This window comes from Cimex lectularius, unplaced genomic scaffold (assembly GCF_000648675.2).
Source record: "Cimex lectularius strain Harlan isolate CLEC.00 unplaced genomic scaffold, Clec_2.1 scaffold77, whole genome shotgun sequence".
In the NCBI taxonomy this organism is placed as follows: Eukaryota; Metazoa; Arthropoda; class Insecta; order Hemiptera; family Cimicidae; genus Cimex; species Cimex lectularius.
Genome location: NW_019392836.1, coordinates 859821 through 880529, shown reverse-complemented (window position 1 = coordinate 880529; position 20709 = coordinate 859821). Strand labels below are relative to the sequence as shown.

The following is a 20709-nucleotide window of genomic DNA, read 5'->3' as shown; positions in this document are numbered from 1 at the left end:
TTGGGAAGCCTTCCAGAGGCGCCTTTTCCCACGAAAAGGAAACCGTTCCGCCGTATATTGTAATTTGAATTTATGACACACTTTCCCTTTTACGTCCTACTTTGTTGGACTCTACAAATCAAAATTTTCAATTGTCTCCGTCGTTTAATCCCGCCTTAGATCAAGTTTAAAGCCCATTACTGTCCAATGAACTAGAATTTTAACCGGTTTAATTTAACCCGTGGGGTCGAGAAGACGAATAGTTTCCAATAAAGGGTGAATAACCATAAAATTATAGCCATTTGGGCCTTCCAGTATCTGCACCAAGTTAAACATTGTGGTTTATATCTCCGAGTTTTATTAAATTTTAAAAGTGAAAAGTTGTATGCTGTGTATTTTATACATTCTAATCTATTGTTAGATGCTGCATTTGACATCGTTTAACTTTTTTTTTGTTAGGGTTCGCAACAGCAGAAGTCATATCAACCCTCAGAGTGCCGGGGTTTTTGAAAAACCAGTGTTGTTTGCCCATTGTATGTCTGGTTCGAATGCAGGATCGCTGTGTTCGAACCCGGGAACTTTACCTTACAGTGATAAGCACCGTGTCAACGCCTAATCTGTTGCGGCCACCGACGCCCCCTGTCAAATGTTTGTAAGTACTTTTGTCAAATACGACAGGTTCTGTATTGCATATGAAGAGGAAACGCCGGGAAACTATTATAAAAATGGGTGTGAAGAAGGGGTAACTCCTATGGCCACAACTTTTTTTCACTGTTCATTAATGATATTGTAAATTCAATACAGGGACGTTCACCCCGAAGGGTGAACTTCAATCATCAACTTCTCTCTCTGCTGACCCTAGGGTCTATACCTCAGGGGTGTTCACCTGCCGCTTATGTGCTTGGGTCTCTAGTATCCCAGTTATGCCTAGGAGACGCCTCTTCCCCACCAAAAGGGTTATGCTCCGATAGGGATTTTGAACAGTTAGATCATTTGGGCAGCCAACGTATGCAAAATATAATCTAGCCAAAATCTAACTAACTTCTATAATAAGACACACAAATACCTTACACATTTGCAAAATGATTATTTATGATGATTATAAATGATGTAAATGCTTTGTCATTATTAATTCAACTAAAAACTATCTCTCATTTTTCAGTACATAGGCGTTCATTAAGTTACTTGTAACAATAATAATTTGATGGCAAATTCATACCTGTATTGCCATGCATATCGACATTATTCTATGAGTGGGATCGATACAGAATTTACTTCGATGATTATTCACTTCTAGATAGAAAACTGCAGCATTGGTGGAGCAAACAAGTTACATCTAATATTGGATATCAAGTAAGTAAAACAAATCATCAATGACCCTAGTGTTACATAGAAGGCAAAAGTCAAGTCAGTGAATTTATGTTGAACCATGATCACTTACTGGGTCGGTCACCACTCGCGGGATTTTGAGTTTTATTATTCCATCTTCAATGAGGAATCAGTCCATCATCAACAATGAATTTAGTTTTCAGTGAGACAATATAAAACCAGCCAAAAATATTAAATTTCGAGATATTTCTACTATTTGACAATATCAACAGGTGTATGGAGTTGAAATTGACATCAATTTGCGTTGTATATTTAGGTTATTCCAAGACAAAGATTAAAAGGAAGAAATTAGCAAGAATGGATAAACTTGCAAATAAAATTAAATAAGCTAAAACATTACAAATAAATAAATATTTAAGCATAAATATAAAAATTTTGTCCTTAAATTTAATTATTTCAATTCATATAAAAGTTTGAATGGCTCAAGGTTTGATGAAATGCCACTAGATAGAAGAAAATCGAACGGACTGCCGCAAAATGGCACCGTCTGTATTCTTCTATCATTTAAGAGAAAAATTTCTTGAATTTACTATGTTTCGAAGTAATTAATTATTTTATTATTATTAACAATAGTACAGCTTACTTGATGGAAGATAATTTTTGCAAACTCCACTGCCAAAAGATGCCAACAATAATATTTTTCCTTTATTTCAAACATAAACGGTTTTTTATTATTGATGTTTAATTAATGATTACTTCAAAGAGCAGAACAAAAAGGGCAAAATTAACATAATTACTTATGCTTAAATTCGTATAATTAAAATATAAAATACAATTTTATTGACTGCTAGGAAACATTAATTTAATATTAAGAGTAATAAAGGAACAATAAACTAGCAGCAGCAGCAACTGGTCAGGCAGTGCCTGCAGGAAGGCCTTGGGTGAAGGATGTAGGATGGCTCTTCCTCTTCCTCGACCATGACGATTGGCTCAGCTGCTTCGTACGATGCCAATTTGTACTTTTTCTGCTTTTTTCTTCTTAAAGTTTTGACCCGAACCTCTGGAGGTGGTTCCGCGACAACTACCATTGGGCTCGACTCAGCCTCAAGCTTATCCTCGATCATATTTAAAAGTTTTTCTACATACTTCTCATAACTAAAAAGAATTTTTTAAATTAAATGTTTATATGGAAATAAATAATAAATAGTAAATCAGTTTAATACCGGTCATTGTTGTTAGGTGTATCCTTTGAGTCGACAATCCTGCTTTGTACAGAACTATCGCTCGGTTCTAAGTTTCCATCATTTTTACCATTACAATTACAATTCAAGATTATACTTTTATCACCATCTAATTGTTTTAAATGACTAGTCTTATTGGTTTTACTGGTGTCATGGAGGTCGTGCTTGGTACCACCGACAACTACGGACTGCACACAATAAGCTGGGGCAGGATGATTCTGAAAAAACTCAATTAGTTGGGGGGAAAAAATCACTTAATCTAAATTCTCGACTTACGGCATGTGGTGGATAATGGGGCATGTGACATTGGAATGGGTAGCAAGGAGATACATGCGAAGCGGCCGGCAACGGAGGTGAGCAGCATCTATAACAACCGGACCTCGGGACGTCGTACGTCTGAGTCGTGCAATGGTACGTTGGTGTGCACGTCTCAACATGTACATCCGGGCAGTAAATGTCACACTGAAACAAATTCAAATGATTCGTTAAATAGGTAATTGTTTTAGGTTAATTTGATTGATTTGTGATTTACCTACTAATACTTTTCATTTTACTTCAATCTATCAGCCATGCTTTGTTATTTGCCATATTATAAATTAATTAGCATAAATTAAAATTAAAAATACAACTTTTATTATTAAAAACATTTTCCAGATAAATTAAAAAGCGTTCAAAAGTGTTTTTTGTTTATTGCTGCGTTCAGAAAAATTACAAATTGTGGTGTCTTTTTCGATACAAATGACAAATATTTTGCTCATTTTTTTAAGTTTTTCAAATTATTAGTTTTAACCAGTTATTAAATAAGGCCAAAACTCAATAAGCACATAGATGTAAATGTTGATATAAACATATTCATACACCTGCCAGACTCAAACGGTGAAATGCCAAAACACATCTTTTTCGCAGAGGTTATGTCAACCCTCGGGGTGGCGGTGTTTTTGAAGAAAAGCATGTCAGATTAGAATGCAGGGCCGCTGGATTCGAACCCACGACCTTCACCGTGTCACGCCTAAACCGTTGCGGCCACCGACGCCCCCCCCTCCAAACACATCTAACTGACCAATACAGTTGTGATTGGCAGGCCTACTGTACCTACTCGCCTACCTAACAACATAACTACTCGGATAAGTAGAAATTGATGATATGTAAAGGAATAGAACTGGGGTCAAATAGTCTCTTGCACCTAGGGCTAAAATATTTATTGTGCACCTCTACTTCACCAGCCAACTTTGGACTTTATACACGTTCCATAGTCTAGGAAGTGGTTATTTTATGTACAACTTGCACTTTGAATCAACATTGGACATGGTGAAATACTGAAAGGCGTCCGTCATATAAAGCTGTGATAGGCAGACCAGGAAGGTTGGTAACAACCAAATTTATAATTTTCTAAACCTTGAAATAATCAGATATTTCCGTGATTACTTATGTACTGAATTTAGTCTGACATTTTGACACGGTCTTAACATTTAGAATGTTTACTAATTTTATAAATTGTTTTTGAATTTCTTTCATTGTTTTATTTTATTATTTGGTACAGTTCACTTACACAAAAAGTTTTGATGAGTAAAATAAAAAAAATGCTGATTGGGCTGAATTAGCATTATATAATCTAATTTCGTGTAGCGTTGTCAAACAGATAAATTAACTATTTGGAGATCGTGAGATGCGGTCTGGTGTGACTTAGGTTTTAGAAAAACATTTGCTTTATCGTGCCAACGTTTCGATCTTTATTGAGATCATCTTCAGGGCCTGGGATTTATAAACACTGTTTAAATTTTACAAATACATGTAAGATGTGAAAAAAATTAAACAATGCTAGAAATTTCAGATTCAATCAAAGTATTTGTACTCCCTCAGTGTTTTTTTTTTTTTTGTGTAGATGTGTCATTTTGTGTGTCGTGTGGAGAGTGCCAGTGAGATATGATGTTTTATGTCTATATACGTCGGATTTTGAAGGGGGTGGGGAAGGAAGTCGGGATAGAAAGACATTTTTATATAAGAGTCGGCCTCTTTGAGACGAAAGGTGCCGACAATAAGAAAAAACGTGGGTAATGGTTCGTCCTGATTATCCTTTTAGGATTATATACATAGACGTGGATAATTAGGGAAAGGAAAGCCAAATTATTGAAGAATTAGACTATGTAGAAACGTTTGAAGTGTGGAATGTGTTGATTGTTTTAATATGCTATATTATATGTTGTGTGATATGATGATGATATATGTATGTTATCGATATTGAATTAATGATATTAGCGTAGTTGCTACTGAGTTTCATGTGTCTGTTCTCTAATTGATGCTGTGTTTATCCCTGTTGATGTAAACCATTTCTAAAAAGTTACGTTTATGTTTGTTTTCTTCAGTGGGTAATATGTTTGGATTGTTGAAGCCGAAATTGTGTTTCTGTTCAAAATGGTGGTTAGGATTTTGTTTGGGTTTTTTGCAATCATGGATATGTTGCTTTATTCTCTTATCCAGAAATTGGGATGTAATACCGATGTAAGTTGCCTGACAATTTAAACAATTAATTTGTAAATTACGTCAGATTTTTTTGTTACTGGTGTGGGATCTGTAACTTTGGAAAAACGTGTGTGAATTGTTTTATAGTTTTTGAAAGCTATTTTAAAGTTATCGGAAGAGAGAAATTTATGTGATAGGGCGTGAATGAATGGCATGGAAATTTATGTTGGTTGGTTTGTAATTGGTAGATTTTATGTAGTATTATTAGTACTAAACACTAGTAGTGTTTAACACTAATAATAAAAATTAAAAAACACTAAACACCAGCAGATAAAATAACATTCTTCCCGTAAAAATTAAGCATAGATTTATGATTTCGGCTTATCAGGGTTGGTTAACAATATTGTATAAAACGGTCAATGCTGTACATGTAACATATTTCATTACGAAAAAGTGGCAGAAGGAGTACTTACTGGGTTGAATTTGTTAGTGTAACATGTCACCAGTGCAATCTGAAGAAAAGAAAAAAAATAGAATCAAACGTCTTCAATCTAAAAGAAACTAGGAGTCTATGGTAAAATTTTACCTTTGCTATCAAATAGGCAATATAAATTAGGTTCTTCTTCTGCTGGATCATTTTTCAAGATTGGTGCTATGGAAATTAGCAGCGCCCAAGAAAACTTTGTCTGTAGATAAGACAGGTAACCGCCGGATCGAATTTGGCTTTGTTTGTATTTGGATATTAAAAGAAAAAAAATTGCCCGAACGTATTTCATTTTTGTTTTACCGTGGTTTTTTTCAATGTTGGATCTCCTTATTTGTCGCGACGCCGACCAGTCCGTGATATTTGGGTTTTGAAAGACGGTCAAGCTGTGGGCATTTTGGTTTGTGTCTTTAGGGGACAATTTCCTCCTTTTGGACACGTAATTGAGTAAATAGTCTTGATATCAGGGACCGAAAAAAGACGATTTAGGTTTCTTTGACGTTCAACGATGTTAGAAAATAAGTAAAAATAAATATGATGAGGATATGAACGAAATTTAGAAAAATAGTTTCATCGACTTTCCGGTCTCATATAAGTTGTGTGTTAATAGATACGAATTTCTTTGCTCTCTCTCTCTCTCTCTCACTCTCTCTCTCTCTCTCTCTCTCTCTCTCTCTCTCTCTCTCTCTAACTAACTAACTAAAAAAACACACGGCGACTCAATCAGAAATTATCTAAAAGATCTAACGCAAAGCCATTGACTACTCGCTATGGAAGGCGATAAAAACATTAAAAGACCAATTGCCCGAATTCCTCCATTAAAAAAAGGAGATGGTACATAGGCGAGAGTCAGCAGAGAAAAAGCCTAATTGTTTGAAATTTTGAAACCAAATAAAAAGATTCAAAGAAGTAACTACCATTCCACAGGAAGAAAATATTAAGTTAGTTACATCTAAAGAAATAGCACAAGAAATTAAAAATTTACCTGCTTAAAAGACTCTAGGATATGAACTTATTACTAGAAAAAGGTTTTGTAAAAAATGCCGAAAAAGGGGTTACATTCGTCAATACCTTTTTATTGCTGCCAACAGACTAAAATAAGTTCCCAGCATATGCAAATTTGCAGAAATCATTAAAACAAAACGAGGAAAACCAGCGAGCAAGGAAAAATCTTATAGAGTAGATGAAGATCTCTACTACCGACAGTCACTAAGCTTTTCAAAAAGTTATTACTAAAAAGAATAAAACCATTACATATAAAAAATCATCCCTAGGACCGCCAATTTGGATTCCAAACAAGACATTCAACAATAGAATAAATTCACAGAGTAACATACTTAATAGAAAAATCATTCAAAGAAAACATTCTGCTATCTTCCTAACGTCTCACGAGTTTTTGACAAGATCTAGTATGAAGGAGAGATGCTACCAAAGCAGTATACAGACATTATCCTATGTCCTTCCTAATTGACAGACATTTAAAGTCAAACCAAGAGACCAATGTTCAGAATTAAAAACAATAATGCAGAAGTGCCACAAGGTAATATTTTAAGCCCACTGCTTTACTTGTTATACACGTGTGATTTTCGAATATAGATGGAGTACTAACTGCAACGTTTGCAGATGAAAAAGCGGTGATATCAGTAGGACCGACCATTAATTATTTCTCCAAAATCCTTCAAAAAGCTTGTAGCAAGAGGGTCAAAAAAACGAAAATCAGGTTCAGTTAGCTTATGCACATAAATTTTACAAACAAAAAAGTGGACCATGTTCCATCACTCACATCGATTGAACTATCATGCGATACAAGTAAATATCTGGGTATGACCTTAGATGCCAAGTGAAATGAAAAGAGCAATTGAAGAACAATAAGGATAGAAATAGGTTTAAGGTATAGAAACTATGTATACTGGTTGATAGGACATGCTCCAACTTTACTATACAAAATAAAATGTTATTATACAATACTTAAGCGGACATATGGTATTCAACTATGGGGTTGTTCTAAACACACCAATACCGAAATTGTACACACTCCAAAATAAAATCTTGCATTGGTCAATGCACCTTAATATCAACGTTCCTAAAGAAAAAGGACTTACGTGGGGATCTTAAGATCCCTGAGGTAAGAAGCCACCAACACCAGTCTCTCCCCAGACAGCACGAGAATGTGGAACTACTACACAATCGAACAGTCAGAAGGGTGACAACAACAATGCGATATGAACTAGTGTAATTTAAACATTTGTGAATAGTGAAGTGTAAATCTAATTGTAACAAGGGTTTCTTGATAAATCAAGATTTATTTATTCTAGGTACATCATTGAAAGATTAATGGTTGGTCTAATAAGATCAGTTTCAATCATTTTTTTTAATCTCTATCTATCTATCCCTCCCAAAAAATAATACAATTTGACGTCAAGTTTGTAAATTTTGATACTTTTCTTTGAGGTCTGCGGTGTAATGGACCTGTTTATATCGTTTTTTGTCATTCTGAACCGCTGTTCTCGCTTACGGTCTTTCAGATGCGTTTCTGAGGATGGATAGGTTTGATGAAACCTGAGGGACGAATACTGTGAAAATTTAAAGATATGCGGTGTATGGACTATCGGAAACGACCAATTTTGTCTATTATACAAACGGTTTTCTTAATAACTGTATAAAGTTATAGGTATAGAAACTTTCGAACCTATTCCGTTAATGTGCCTCCGCCTCATTCGACCGCTCGATGACAGAGATCGAGACACAGCCCAGGTCTCTGGGCTTCCGCTCTTATCCTATGTTTTGAGTCAAGATGTATAGTTAGGTGTTATATAAAAAATGCACTTTCTCGCACTATACGACGCTGTCAAAACCAAGGAAACGGCAGTTCGTTTCCTTCAGGAAAGGGAGTTCTTCCACTAGCTGTGCGATGTACAGGAAGACACGACGCCATTTGGCAGGATCTCGTGACAAGAGGAGGTACTACAAACGTAGATGCAAGGCGGAGATGGCGTTAATAAGTAACATTTATCTAACTGGCTCAAGTCTGAAATAGAGTTAAGTGTAAATCATAACAAGTTCGTTACTTGCTGAAACTATATGCACGAAGCATGTGCGAACTCTGTTTTGCGCTGACATTCGCGCATTCGTGACCCCAATTGCACTGTGGAAATTGATGAATCACTGGTTTCTCGCCGGAAAAACAACACCGGCAGAATCTTACCACAGCAGTGGGTTTTGGTGGCATTTGCCGCGAAACGAAGGAAAGTTTTCTTGTCACCATTACGGACAGATCAACCGCCATCTTCTATCAGTGGAAGGCATATGAAACATTGACCCAGGATCCTAGTTTCCGTCATATGACAGTGAACCACTCTCTCAATTTTACCGACCCGACCACCCTGCACATACATATGGGGAAAAGCAAAGGCGAGGAACAAATGGCAGTGGGGTACCCGCCGAAGTTCATTAGACTCCTATCTATGCGAATTTATGTGGCGGCAGTCATGTACGGCAAGAAATGTGGATGTTTTCGAAGACATCTTAGCTGAATTTTGGCCCCCTTTCCTTTATTACCAATTTATACTTTTAATTATCATTACACGAATTACCTAAAATAATATGTTTCAGTATTTATGATTTCCTTTAAAAGAGCATTCCATTATGTGACCAGAGAGAGATGTTAGCGGCCGAGTGGGGCGGAGGAATTAACAGAAAAGGTTCGAACTTTCCACTACTTACAGCCTTCGCTGAAAGAATAAAGTCTACTTTATCTAAAATTAATTGTCTAGGATTAAGATTGAGGATAGGATCTATAATATACTGTTTTCTTTTAGGTATCCGTTTAATAATATAAATATATAAATAATAACAAATTTATTACAAACATTTAGAATAATATATTTACAGTCATACTACACTACATCATCTTGAAACTTAGATACAACAGAATTAGGTATGTAAAGGATGTCTTTTGTACTTCTATCGCATGGTATTTCTTGTTTCCTCCACTTATATGGATTCTGTCTTTTGACTAAGATTTTGTCGGCAAACTTTGGATATTTGTAGACGTTTTTTCCAGGGTAACTGTATTTGACCGGTCTTATTTCATAATCGTCATCATAATCGACGCTTGCGTATTTAGCCGTTTTCGGGGGGAACCTTTCGTCCAGGTCATCCGGTTCGTACTCGTCCATGTAGTAATCCTCGCATGGATCGTAGTTGTATCTATTTCCTTTGTATTTTCTATATCTCGGCGATTCGACGAAGCCGTAATCTTCTAATATCTTTGATTTAACTCTGTTGAGGATTTTCTCCAGCCTGTACAGACAGTTGCGGCCGTCTCCCCCGGGTCTGTCTTCCTCGGTCAGCATTTCGGCCAATCTCCCGAGCATCTGGTCTGGATTCGCTAACGTTTCGTCTCGCTGTTTTTCTTTTTTCTTCCCGAGGACGACGGACTGCATCACGACGTTTGGTCTCGAATTAGGACTCTCCTGTAAAACGACAAATAACTTTAGAATATTAAATGACAATTTAAATTTACAAAAAAGGACGACGCCGTTTGAAGGTGCTGCAGAAAACAAACAAGAATAACAAAACATAAGAAAATAAACATTTCCATTTACAATTTTTAACCTACATACTAATAATAAACTGGTTGAATGAAACAACTGTTGATTCACAAAACCCGTTTACTACCTGACCAGTTCATTTTGAAACATTTAAAAAAAATTATAAATAAAAAATATAGTTAGTAATCGATATTTTCATCTTTTATAAATTTACTCACATACTGAAAAATTGTTATTTTTTAGCTTTAAATAAAGTTTAAATGGTTTTAAACTGAAAGCCGTAATTTTTTTTTTTTTTAATTTGGCAGTTAAAACTGATTTTATATTCTAAAATTAATAAATGGGTTATAATCATTAGTTAACAATGACCAAATCACAAAGTTAGCCTTTCAATCTTTTTTGGTCCATAACCCAAAATTTTATTTGGTAGCCAGGCATAGGCTGGGTATCGTTGATATTGAAATACAATATTTGCGAAGGTAGGTCAATTTTTTTTTTTTTTTTTTTTTTTTGTAAGAAAGAAACAAAGTGGATATTCGTTTTCTGCACACCTGAAACCACCTACATTCAATTTTTGAAAATTCAAAAATATTTTTTCGCCTCCCAGTACATTCTATTTTTTGTCAAAAACAGAAAAAATGTTGATAAATTTGAAATGACCCCACTGATTAATCAGAAAACGTTCAGACGTTTTCAGCCTATAAATTACGTGCAATCGCACTAACCTGGCTTCGATAAATAAATAAAACAGACGATAAAAAATACTATGTTTGAAGAGGTTTTGTTCATCTTATCCTTATTTTTCCTACCTGAAAAGACTAAAGATTTAAACCTTATTGCAATAGCCTAAAAGAAGAAATATTCCGCTTTCCAATAGTTAACAATAAAGTTAACGTCACACGAAATACAGCAGAGTTATGAATTTTTAAGTGGAATACAAGGCATGAGAGAACAAAAATTTCTTCTGGCGAATCCTGTCAAAACTTGTTTATTCTTCATTTGCCATAAAACTTCATATTCAATGGCTATAAAAGGTGCTTAAAACGAATCCATTTTTTTCAAATTCCTTTGTTTTTTAAGTTTTTATATACTCCATATATGTATTTAGCAGTCATAATAACTGTATTAATTATTTTAATTAATTAAATCATACTCTATATATAATGTATATGCAGGAAATCTATTTTAATACGACTCTGCTTATTGTTTTCTTATACTAGGTAAAAAACCAGGTCAAGTGATATATAAAAACCTTGAAATTCAATTCACAACAAAGGCAGGATACAATCAAATCAAAATAATTAGTAAATCTGACAAGTTAGGTAAAATTTGGTCGGTCAATCTCAAAATATAAGCAAAAAATCGGGTTATATCGCCTCAAAATATCTGAATAATTTGCGAAGTTTTATCCAATCAGGTTTGTCTCAGTGGATAAAATGGAAGTCTTTTTTTTACGTACCTCGCTGGTGATTTTGTCCATTAAATTTCTGCCATATGGTATTTTACGATCATATTTTCTCATATGTATGTTTATGTATAGAAAGGACTTTACAGAATGCTCTTGTAAATAAAATCCCGTTCGAACTTCGCAGCCAAATTTTCCAATAGTTTTTGTCTAAATTTTAAGGATAACGCCAAATAAAAATGGTTAATAAATTTGACAATTGAGATCAAAATTGGATGCTCAATAAATGCTTTAAATGTAAAAATAAAATTCACGATGTATTAGCGCGACTTTTAAAAAATTTGCTTAAAATGCATTGGTATTACATTAAAAAAAATCCAAACCTTGCGGTCAAATTTCTCATTAATTTTTGTCTAACTTTTAAGTTTAGGATGAAATCTAAATCAAAAACAATTGTGACAAGTTGCAAAAATCGACTGGTATTTTCTGCTCAAAACGTACCTTGACCATCAATTTATATGACAAAATGTATGATTGATCATCGCAAGAATTATACAAAATTTGGCCAAATCTAGTGAATGAATCTTCAAAAAGTTGAATAAAACCTTTTCGTGGTCCTTAACGTTTGGACCTGGATGGTGATTTCGTCCAGATTTTCCATAGATCTACCAATTATGTCTTTTGTATGTTAAAATATGCTTAAAAAAATTCCAGGATGGTCTTACAGAAAAAACATCAACTTCGAACCATACGGTTAAATTTCTCACAACAGATTATAACTAAATTTTATGGGTACGATAAAATAAAAATGGTTAGATAGGTAGGTTTATGCTCAAATTAAGTTTCTACGTTTAAGAGAAAAATGTGATGCAACACTGTTCAAGAAATTATCCAGTGTGCACGATTTATAAATACTAGTATTTAGAATTAGATATTTTTCACTTTGGGCTCAATTAAATGTATATTTTAAAAATGTTGATATTATATATCATTAAAACACATATACTTTTAATTTGTAAAAATAATAAACTCTTACTTCCATAATCCTCCTTCCTTTAGTATTTTCCACATGTTTAGACTCGATCACCTGCAATTTGCAAGTTTGTCAGTTTCGCCAAACAAAAAAAAAACTATCAGTATGTACGGACTTACATTGAACAGGGCCAAAAATGCAATCGTGATGACGGCGTTCATCTTGTGTCATTCTTCGGAGGTTTAAGAATCCTCGAATGATTTTTAAAACGTCTCCTCCCTCCAAAACGCCCCCGAGGGACGTTCATTCAAGGATCTGGCCAAAACCGATGTAATAACATCGGTAAATGTTTGGAAAAATTGGTGACAAACATAATTTTTTTAGCAAAAAGACAATATTGTTTTTGTTATTATTATTAAATTATCTTCCTGACGTTGGATTAGTATGACAAGACTAAAAATGGATTGGTACTCTGATCGTCAACAGTTCCGCAATTTTCTGAATTGCTCAAATAACAAGTCTTTGAGAATAAGTTTTTAAGTGTAAATCACCCATCCCCTATGACGGGTGTTCCGCTAGGCAGCTTCCTTGGACCGGTTCTCTACACCGTATACACTGCAGACTACCCCGTCCTTTCAGCAAACTCTAATCCAGTAGACTTAAAAAAACCTTAATTTGTTTAGAGAAATGAAGGATCAGACTCAGCGAAACCAAATACCAGCAAATAACCTTCACCCTTCGTCGTATCACATCTACTACAGTCTACTTCAATTATGTTCCTCTTCCAAAAACCAATGACGTTTGCTGTTGGCTTCTGCCGATGACAAAATTAATATAATTGTATAAAACATTAAACCAACTGTTAGCATAAAAACAATTCACCCTGATTTTAGCGATAAGGTGGCCAGCAACAATTAAAAACATTTCATTTTGCCAAATGGTAGGAGGTACATCTCAATCAGCTTTAATAACTACAGGTTATTTTCACGGAACCTAAGCTCGACTCATTTCAAAGAGGCAATTTCTTTTAAATGTCTTGGTTCGATCGACCATTCTGTTTTTTTTTTTTTTTAATTTCACACGCTAGCTTTATCGTTAACCAATTTATTAAATTTTCCTCAACTTAATCTCAGTCAAAAACATGAAAATTTGGTCACGTTATCCATTTTAATCATACGTATGACAACATAAATCGGATCTTAAGTCAAAGCGTTAAAGACGCTCATTTTTACTAATGGTGGGTGATATGTTTAGTCGTTAACCGTGTATTAATTTTTTCTCCCTGAATTTTAAGTTTTCCACTCGTCAGCTTTTATCGCTGGTTATTAATTATTATTAATTATTAACCCTTTCGAAAGAGGACTGCTTTACTAAATAAGTTGTTTAGCTTGCCTAGCCGCTTCACTAGTTTCCTAGTTTTAAGCACCCTAAATGAAATCATCTTGAATTTTGAGTATATCATACGGTCGTCCTAAAGTAAAAAAAATGTCTACTTTTCTAAAACTTCATTTCAATTTAAAAAATATATATATAAATAAAATAAAAACTATATATAATATATATGGTTAAAAGCTAAGTTTTTACTAATGGTGGGCGGTATGCTTTTTTATGTGCAATTTATTTTGCTCCCTGGTTATTAGAATTCCTTCTTTATACATCCTTGGTATAGGTAAAAACCTTGTCAAGTTGAGAGATTGTCGGTGATGTGTTTTCTTTTTCTGTGTTTTTGATTTAAACTGTTTTCGAATATTTATTGATAATTTCAATGTAAATATTTAAACTACCAATATTTCGTATTTCACTACTCTCTATTTGCGGCCTGGTTTAAACCTCAATTTATTGTTTTTAGAATTTCGCTTGTTGGTTTTTCTCGATAATATTTTTTATACAATTTCATAAACCTTATCTGTAAATATAAAAATAAGATCAATTTTTGACCAGCCATAAGTTTGACAACAACAATCGAACTGTTTAAAAAAATGGGTAAAAGCTAAGTTTTTACTAATGGTGGGCGGTATGCTTTTTTATGTGCAATTTAATTTTGCTCCCTGGTTGTCCTTCTTTATACATTATCGTTAATTATTTAATTTTTATAAAGCCTAAACTCGTTTTTTGTAATACTAGTCATAGTGATTAGTGACCGTTAGTCGATGATTATTCGGAGATCGTGATATGCGGTCTGGTGTGACGTAGGTTTTAGAAAAACATCTTTTTTATCGTGCCAACGTTTCGATATTTATTGAGATCATCTTTAGGGCCTGGGATTTACAAACATTGTTTAAATTTAACAAATACATGTAGGATGTGGAAAAAGGGTGAATTTATACAATGCAAAAAAAACCTTTTTTATATTCAATCAAAGTATATCTACTCACTTAAAGTGTTTGTTTCTGCGTAAATGTGCCATTGTTGTGTGTCGTATTGAGAGGGCCAATGACATATTGCTGTTTTATGTTTATATACATTGGATTTTGAAGGAGTGGGGAAGGAAGTCAAATTCAATATCAATTACATACATATCTCATGATCACATCACACAAAACATATGATATAACATATAAAACAATCATCACATTCACACATCAAACATTTCTACATAATCTAATTTTTCAACAATTTAGCTTTCCTTGATTGATCCTAGATGTATTTGTTAAATTTAAACAATGTTTGTAAATCCCAGGCCCTGAAGATGATCTCAATAAAGATTGAAACGTTGGCACGATAAAAAAAATGTTTTTTCTAAAACCTACGTCACACCAGACCGCATCTCACGATCTCCCAATAATCACTACTCATAGTTTAATTCATCATCCAAAATTTTTGGAACTTAACGCACTTTTTTCTAATACCTGATGTAAACTTCGCTTCTCAAATGAAGCACAGACCGTAAGACTGTTTAATAAAAGCAGCTGATAAATATACATTTTCATATAACCTTAGCTCAACACTTAACAAATAAATCTTGTCACGATAACTGAAGGTGGGAAGTATGTTTTCTTTTTCACTGTTATAATGTATTAACTGTTTTTATTTTAACATTTAACATTAGTTATTAATAGGTATTTGCTGCTTTTAGGTATGCTTTTAAAGCAGAAATTTATTAGCATCCTAGTTTGAACCTCCATCTTTAATTTTTGAAACTTTACTAATTGATTTATCATTGGTAAGGTTAATATTTTCATCAAATCTGAGCAGGACACTCAGATAAAACCATTGAAAGTTAACGTATGGTGGGTGGTATGTTTTGTTTTCAGTTCGTTTCTGTTATTTTTGTGTGATATTTGTTCTTAAAATGTTTTTGGAACGAGAATTGCGATATTACATGTTATGTTTATGCCAGAGTTTCAATTATTGTTATTATTTTCCAATTTTTACTATTTCCCCAGCTCTTGTAGGGACCACCCTGGTTAAAACTTCATCTTGAATTTTTGGAAAGTCACCCGTTGGCTTTATCTTTGATACCTCACTATCCACAAAGACCTCAACATTCCTTTTGCCAATGAACTAGTCCAGTTCAGATTCCAAACCTTCCATACCAACCTTTCGGACCATCCTAACCATACTGCTCGAGCCCTATCCACTCATTCTCATCCTGACAACCCACCACGTCTCCTCAACCGACGATGGCCTCGGGACCTCCTTGATACCTAGTTATACACCATGAGTGCCAGCAATGGCTGGCTCCTCAAAGCATGTGTTCTTGCTGCAGTGCTGGCATTAGTGCTAGTGTTGTGCTGTGTGATTTACCATTAATGTGTACATATTTGTATAGTATACAATTCTGTATAGGTAACAAATAAATTTAAAAAAAAATCTTTGATAAACTGGATATAATTTTATAAAACCTTAAGCCAACTATTAGCACAAAAAAATTTTAATATCATTTATGTAAAATTAATTTTTTGATAAATGATAAATTTTGGATTTTTTAAAAATAAACCCACCTGTTTAAAAACATTGAAACATAAAATTATCCTACTGTTATTGTATTTACAAACGACTACGACATTTTAATCAAATAAACATTGGATTATGTAACAACCTCGGATTGGCGTAGGTCACGTTTTCCGAGTCGGGCCGTTAAAACCAAAACAGAAATTACGTGCCGCCCAGTGAGACACCTTCAGAAAAGCGGACTCAGTCCTTTTGAAAGGACTTTTTATAAAATGTCCAAGGCGCTCACCGCTTACATACTTGTCTTGATTTTCATTTATTACGTGCGCGTAAGTCTTTGCTTCTGCCAATTTGTTGTCCTTTGATATTAATAATGATATATTCCTTTGAACGAAAGGTTTTCCTTGTTTCAGACCATTTGGTGTGCCCCGGAAGGAAAAACAACAGAAGAAGAGGTTTGTTTGGAAATTTTTGAAAATTTTGAATTTTTTTGCAAATTCTTTTTTGCCCGAAGGCGAAGCCAGACGTAACGAAGCTGTCACTGAAGACGATCAACCACTTGATAACCGGCCTCATCGGACTTCTCATGAATCTAAACCGAAATAACCCCATGAAGGATGATTCTTACTAATCTCTAACACCAAAGATTATCGGATAAATTTATACTTGAAAAGGTTCCAATAAAATATGTAAGGCATGGGAAACAACGGATGTGCTTGCTGTATAGTTCTTATTTTACTGGTAAGCCTTTGGAAAAAAGTCGAAAAACATTTCCAATTTAACAAGTTTTAATAAATTTTAGACCACTGTATCGATTGGAGCAAGGAGGCAGGAAAAACAAATCTACAATGGATGCGTAAAGGTATTTCGAAAAGCAGCATATCAAAACAGTTGAATATTTTGTAATTAATTAATTTGTTTTCGACCGTACTGTTTGGTTCTTTATGCATCAAAACAGTATTCACTCCTTAGTTGTATTTTTTATAATTTATTGTTTGTGATGTTTCATTTAGAGGTCTATAGAGAGAATGTAGTTTGGACGTTTCAGATGATTTTGGTCTACTTCTTCTCACTGTTTTACTGAAGTTTCTTAGGAGACGCACCACTGATGGCATGAAGCCAAAACCCGTCTGACAGACGAAAACAGTGAGGATAGGTAGGCTAAAATGACCCCAAACAACCATGCCACATCTGTGTGTACCTTTTGAAAATTAATGTTTTAAAAACTGTTTTGGTATACTACAACCATAATCCAACAAGACACTCCGGAACATCGAAGTTTGGTTTAGACTGATGATTTTGGTTGTTTCCCAGGCAAACCATCACTTAATATTGGTACATGCCGAATCCGCCAAAACAGCGAGAATACGAAGGCCAAAATGGTAGGAAAAAGCCAAAGTACAAATTTGTTGTTGGTTATTACTACCATTTCACTTATATGCCCTTAAAGAGCACAGTAATAAAGCAGAATTTGGTGCAGACGTTGCTGAATCCTGCAAGATTGGATCTGGTGTTAGGTGGTACTATTCGCGGATTATGGTGCAGACTGAAGCATACTCTCTATGATTTATTAATATTCTGTCGTTGCCAGCAAACCTTAAGACATAAATGATTTCATGAAACTAAAATATACTAAGCGTACTAAACAAGAAATAGAAGGGTGGCCTGAGCTTTATGCTCTATTAATCAAGGAGTGAGAAATTTGAAGTTCTAAGTGCAGACTAGTTTAGATCAACTTAGACTCAAGAACGTCCAGGAACAAAGCACTCTGAAACATCGTAGTTTGGTTGTTTCCGATCATTTTGGTATACTTATCCTGGCTGTTTTCACTGTAGTTTCCATGTAGTCCATCATTTCATTGCATGAACTAATTATTGATATAAATGTAATTTTATTGTATTATTTTATTTTATTTTCTATTTTGAATAAAAGGGCAGAGAAAAGGAAAACGAGCTAATGTTCCATAAATTTGAATAAGGTTATTGCATCGTAACACAGCAGACTCTTCTTTGGTAAGGCCAAGTTACGTGTAGTTCCATTCGCGGATTATCCGCCACAGATGGTGCCGGCATAGGTTAGTCGTTACAATTTACTAACACTCTCCTGACGTAAACAAAACACACTACATAACTGACTTTACATAAGAAGTATTAGGAGATATGACATGTGGAAGATAATTTTTCCCAATAGCAAGGTTTGGCTCAAAGGTCTGTTTGAAGCAGCAGGTTTGAAGTTTTAAAAGCAAAATATCTCGGATTAGATCGATGGACTTTAGTACTACACCACAATACTAAGGATCATCGACGTTTGGTATGTCAATCCTCGCTTCCTTGACTATAGTTTCCCAGAAGACCTCTGAAGAAGGCGATATCCCCAAACTGACCGACCATTTTGTACAGACTAATCATTTCACTCTTTATACTGATGAAAGCTGTAGGTTATTGCATCGTAATTCAGTAGAGTTTCGTGCAAACGTTTCTGAACTTAGCAGGGTGAAGTGATTAAGTGGCCGATGTGCTTACTAGAAAGTAAGGGCAAGTTTCGTGTGGTATCACTCTCGAACTGTACAGCACAGCATCCACGTAGAATAGTCGATGTTCCGCATGAATAGGGGCTAGGTTGGATTCTGACCTTACACATCTCCGAACGTTAAATACGTGGTTCGAAGTTTTAAAAGCAAAATATTCCGATTTAAATCAACTGGAATTGAACTTTTCACCAGCCAAGACTCACGAAGAAGAGTTAATGTTATGGTTAGTGGTCGACAAGCTTACTCGAGGGTAAGGCGGAGATTCGTGTTATACTACGAGTGGATTTCTGCCATAGATGGTATCCACCTTTTTAAAAAGGTAGTTCCTACTCGGTAAGTTGTTTTCAACGATCTGGATTTCGAGCTATAGCTAACATCAGGTTAAAAGAGTTCTACAACCATATGAATTGTAAAAGTGGATGTAAAAGTAGATGGTATCATGGCACCATCTCAGGTTAGAGTCATAGACACTTTTGCCCATTCATGTAAGTAAATATTTTTCTGTAAACCTCAAGATATAGCATATTTTATATAAGCATCATTAGAACTTTTGGTAAGTGAATATTTTTAAACGAGTTATCCTAGGATCAACTGGTTAAACATGATTTGCCCAACAAGTATTAGTTAAAGTGAGATTGTTCCATATGGCTACGGTGTCTTCTGAAATTTATATACCTTAGATCATTAGAGTAAGTTAATTAACCTACTGGAATAAAATTAGAGTTAAACAAGACAACACTCAAGATTGGTTGACCGGCCAAATTATCATAAATGATATGGTTTTTGACTCACCCCTTATAACCCTGAGGAGGCATGGGTTGGACTTTGAACACTACAATATGATCTAGACATTTTTAATCCTTAAAATTCATTGCGACCTAGTCGGAACTGTGGCGGATTAACTATGCCGTACCGTTCTGACACCACTGCGTTTTGTGGGTATATGTAAAATTCTCAATTTTCCTCACTTTTGAATGAATGTTCTTTATTCAAACCTAATAATCTTTTACCATCCTGATTTTTGTTTTCAACCTACACGATAAATTCTGTTTCTGCCATTTGTGTACGTTCAGCATATTCTGCGTTTAGGAGGATGTGACTTCCGCAACTTTGAAACTTATTCTAACGTGTTTGTAGGATGTTGAGGAGAGGTGCGAATTAGAAGACGAAGTTGAAATATCGAAGCAAAAGCTGCGTATCCTTCTGCGCGGCCTGGTGACCCTTCTGGTCAACCTTTTTCCTGACTGCCTGCCCAAGACAGAGCAGAAGCAGGACGAAGGAGTCAAGGTTTTCCGGCAGATTATCGCCTGTCCACCTTACCCTCTAATGCAACCTATGCATTTGAATAGTTGATGGATCTCAATCTAAACCAACTTCTTTTCTCAGGAAATGACTGCATGCATTTTCAATACAATAGTTGGTAAGCAAATGCTACATGATTGGCGAGCTAATGTATAATTTGTAAAACCTTTCTGCCAATTAAAATTGAAATTATTAGCATGTTATCAGTCAATTTGCTTTCTTTGCATTGCATTAAAATATTTTTGTTTTAGAATAAATTAACCTTTTTGTAAATAAATTATAGTTTTCATCGTTTACAACCTGTTATCCATCCTAACAAATTAATTTACCTTGCTTATTTATTACACTTGGATCATCTAGGTATTGTGTGATTGGTTATGCTGTCCGTAATTTCGTCAGATTCAACAAGAAATCTAAGACATTTTAAATATATATATATATATATATATATATATATATATATATATATAGTTTTGGTAATAGGTGGAAAAGAAAAATGCGGGCATCCATTGACCTAGAATTTCATCATACCTTGCCACTAACGTGTAAAAGATATTAA

General features: G+C 34.5%; 3 protein-coding genes across 4 annotated transcripts; 1 reads left to right on the top strand and 2 right to left on the bottom strand.

The window, feature by feature from the left end:
• Positions 1-2023: 2023 nt before the first annotated feature.
• LOC106669528 lies at positions 2024-5698 on the bottom strand. Its single transcript, XM_014399058.2, has 5 exons — positions 5596-5698; positions 5483-5521; positions 2826-3011; positions 2532-2767; positions 2024-2463 (listed from the first exon to the last, which is right to left on the bottom strand). The coding sequence occupies exons 1-5, from the start codon at positions 5644-5646 to the stop codon at positions 2202-2204; spliced, it is 774 nt and encodes a 257-aa protein (XP_014254544.1). The 5' UTR covers positions 5647-5698; the 3' UTR covers positions 2024-2201.
• Positions 5699-9323: 3625 nt separating this feature from the next.
• Positions 9324-12692, bottom strand: LOC106669532. Its single transcript, XM_014399060.1, has 3 exons — positions 12604-12692; positions 12488-12538; positions 9324-9968 (listed from the first exon to the last, which is right to left on the bottom strand). The coding sequence occupies exons 1-3, from the start codon at positions 12643-12645 to the stop codon at positions 9390-9392; spliced, it is 672 nt and encodes a 223-aa protein (XP_014254546.1). The 5' UTR covers positions 12646-12692; the 3' UTR covers positions 9324-9389.
• Positions 12693-16518: 3826 nt separating this feature from the next.
• LOC106669595 lies at positions 16519-20444 on the top strand. 2 transcript variants are annotated; one of them, XM_014399173.2, is made up of 5 exons: positions 16519-16647; positions 16732-16773; positions 16833-17059; positions 17121-17180; positions 19986-20444. In XM_014399173.2, the coding sequence occupies exons 3-5, from the start codon at positions 17015-17017 to the stop codon at positions 20199-20201; spliced, it is 321 nt and encodes a 106-aa protein (XP_014254659.1). In that variant the 5' UTR covers positions 16519-16647; positions 16732-16773; positions 16833-17014; the 3' UTR covers positions 20202-20444. The 2 variants fall into 2 exon arrangements, with proteins under 2 accessions (XP_014254659.1, XP_014254660.1); XM_014399174.2 differs by having other exon boundaries at positions 16716-16773.
• The last annotated feature ends 265 nt before the right edge of the window (positions 20445-20709 follow it).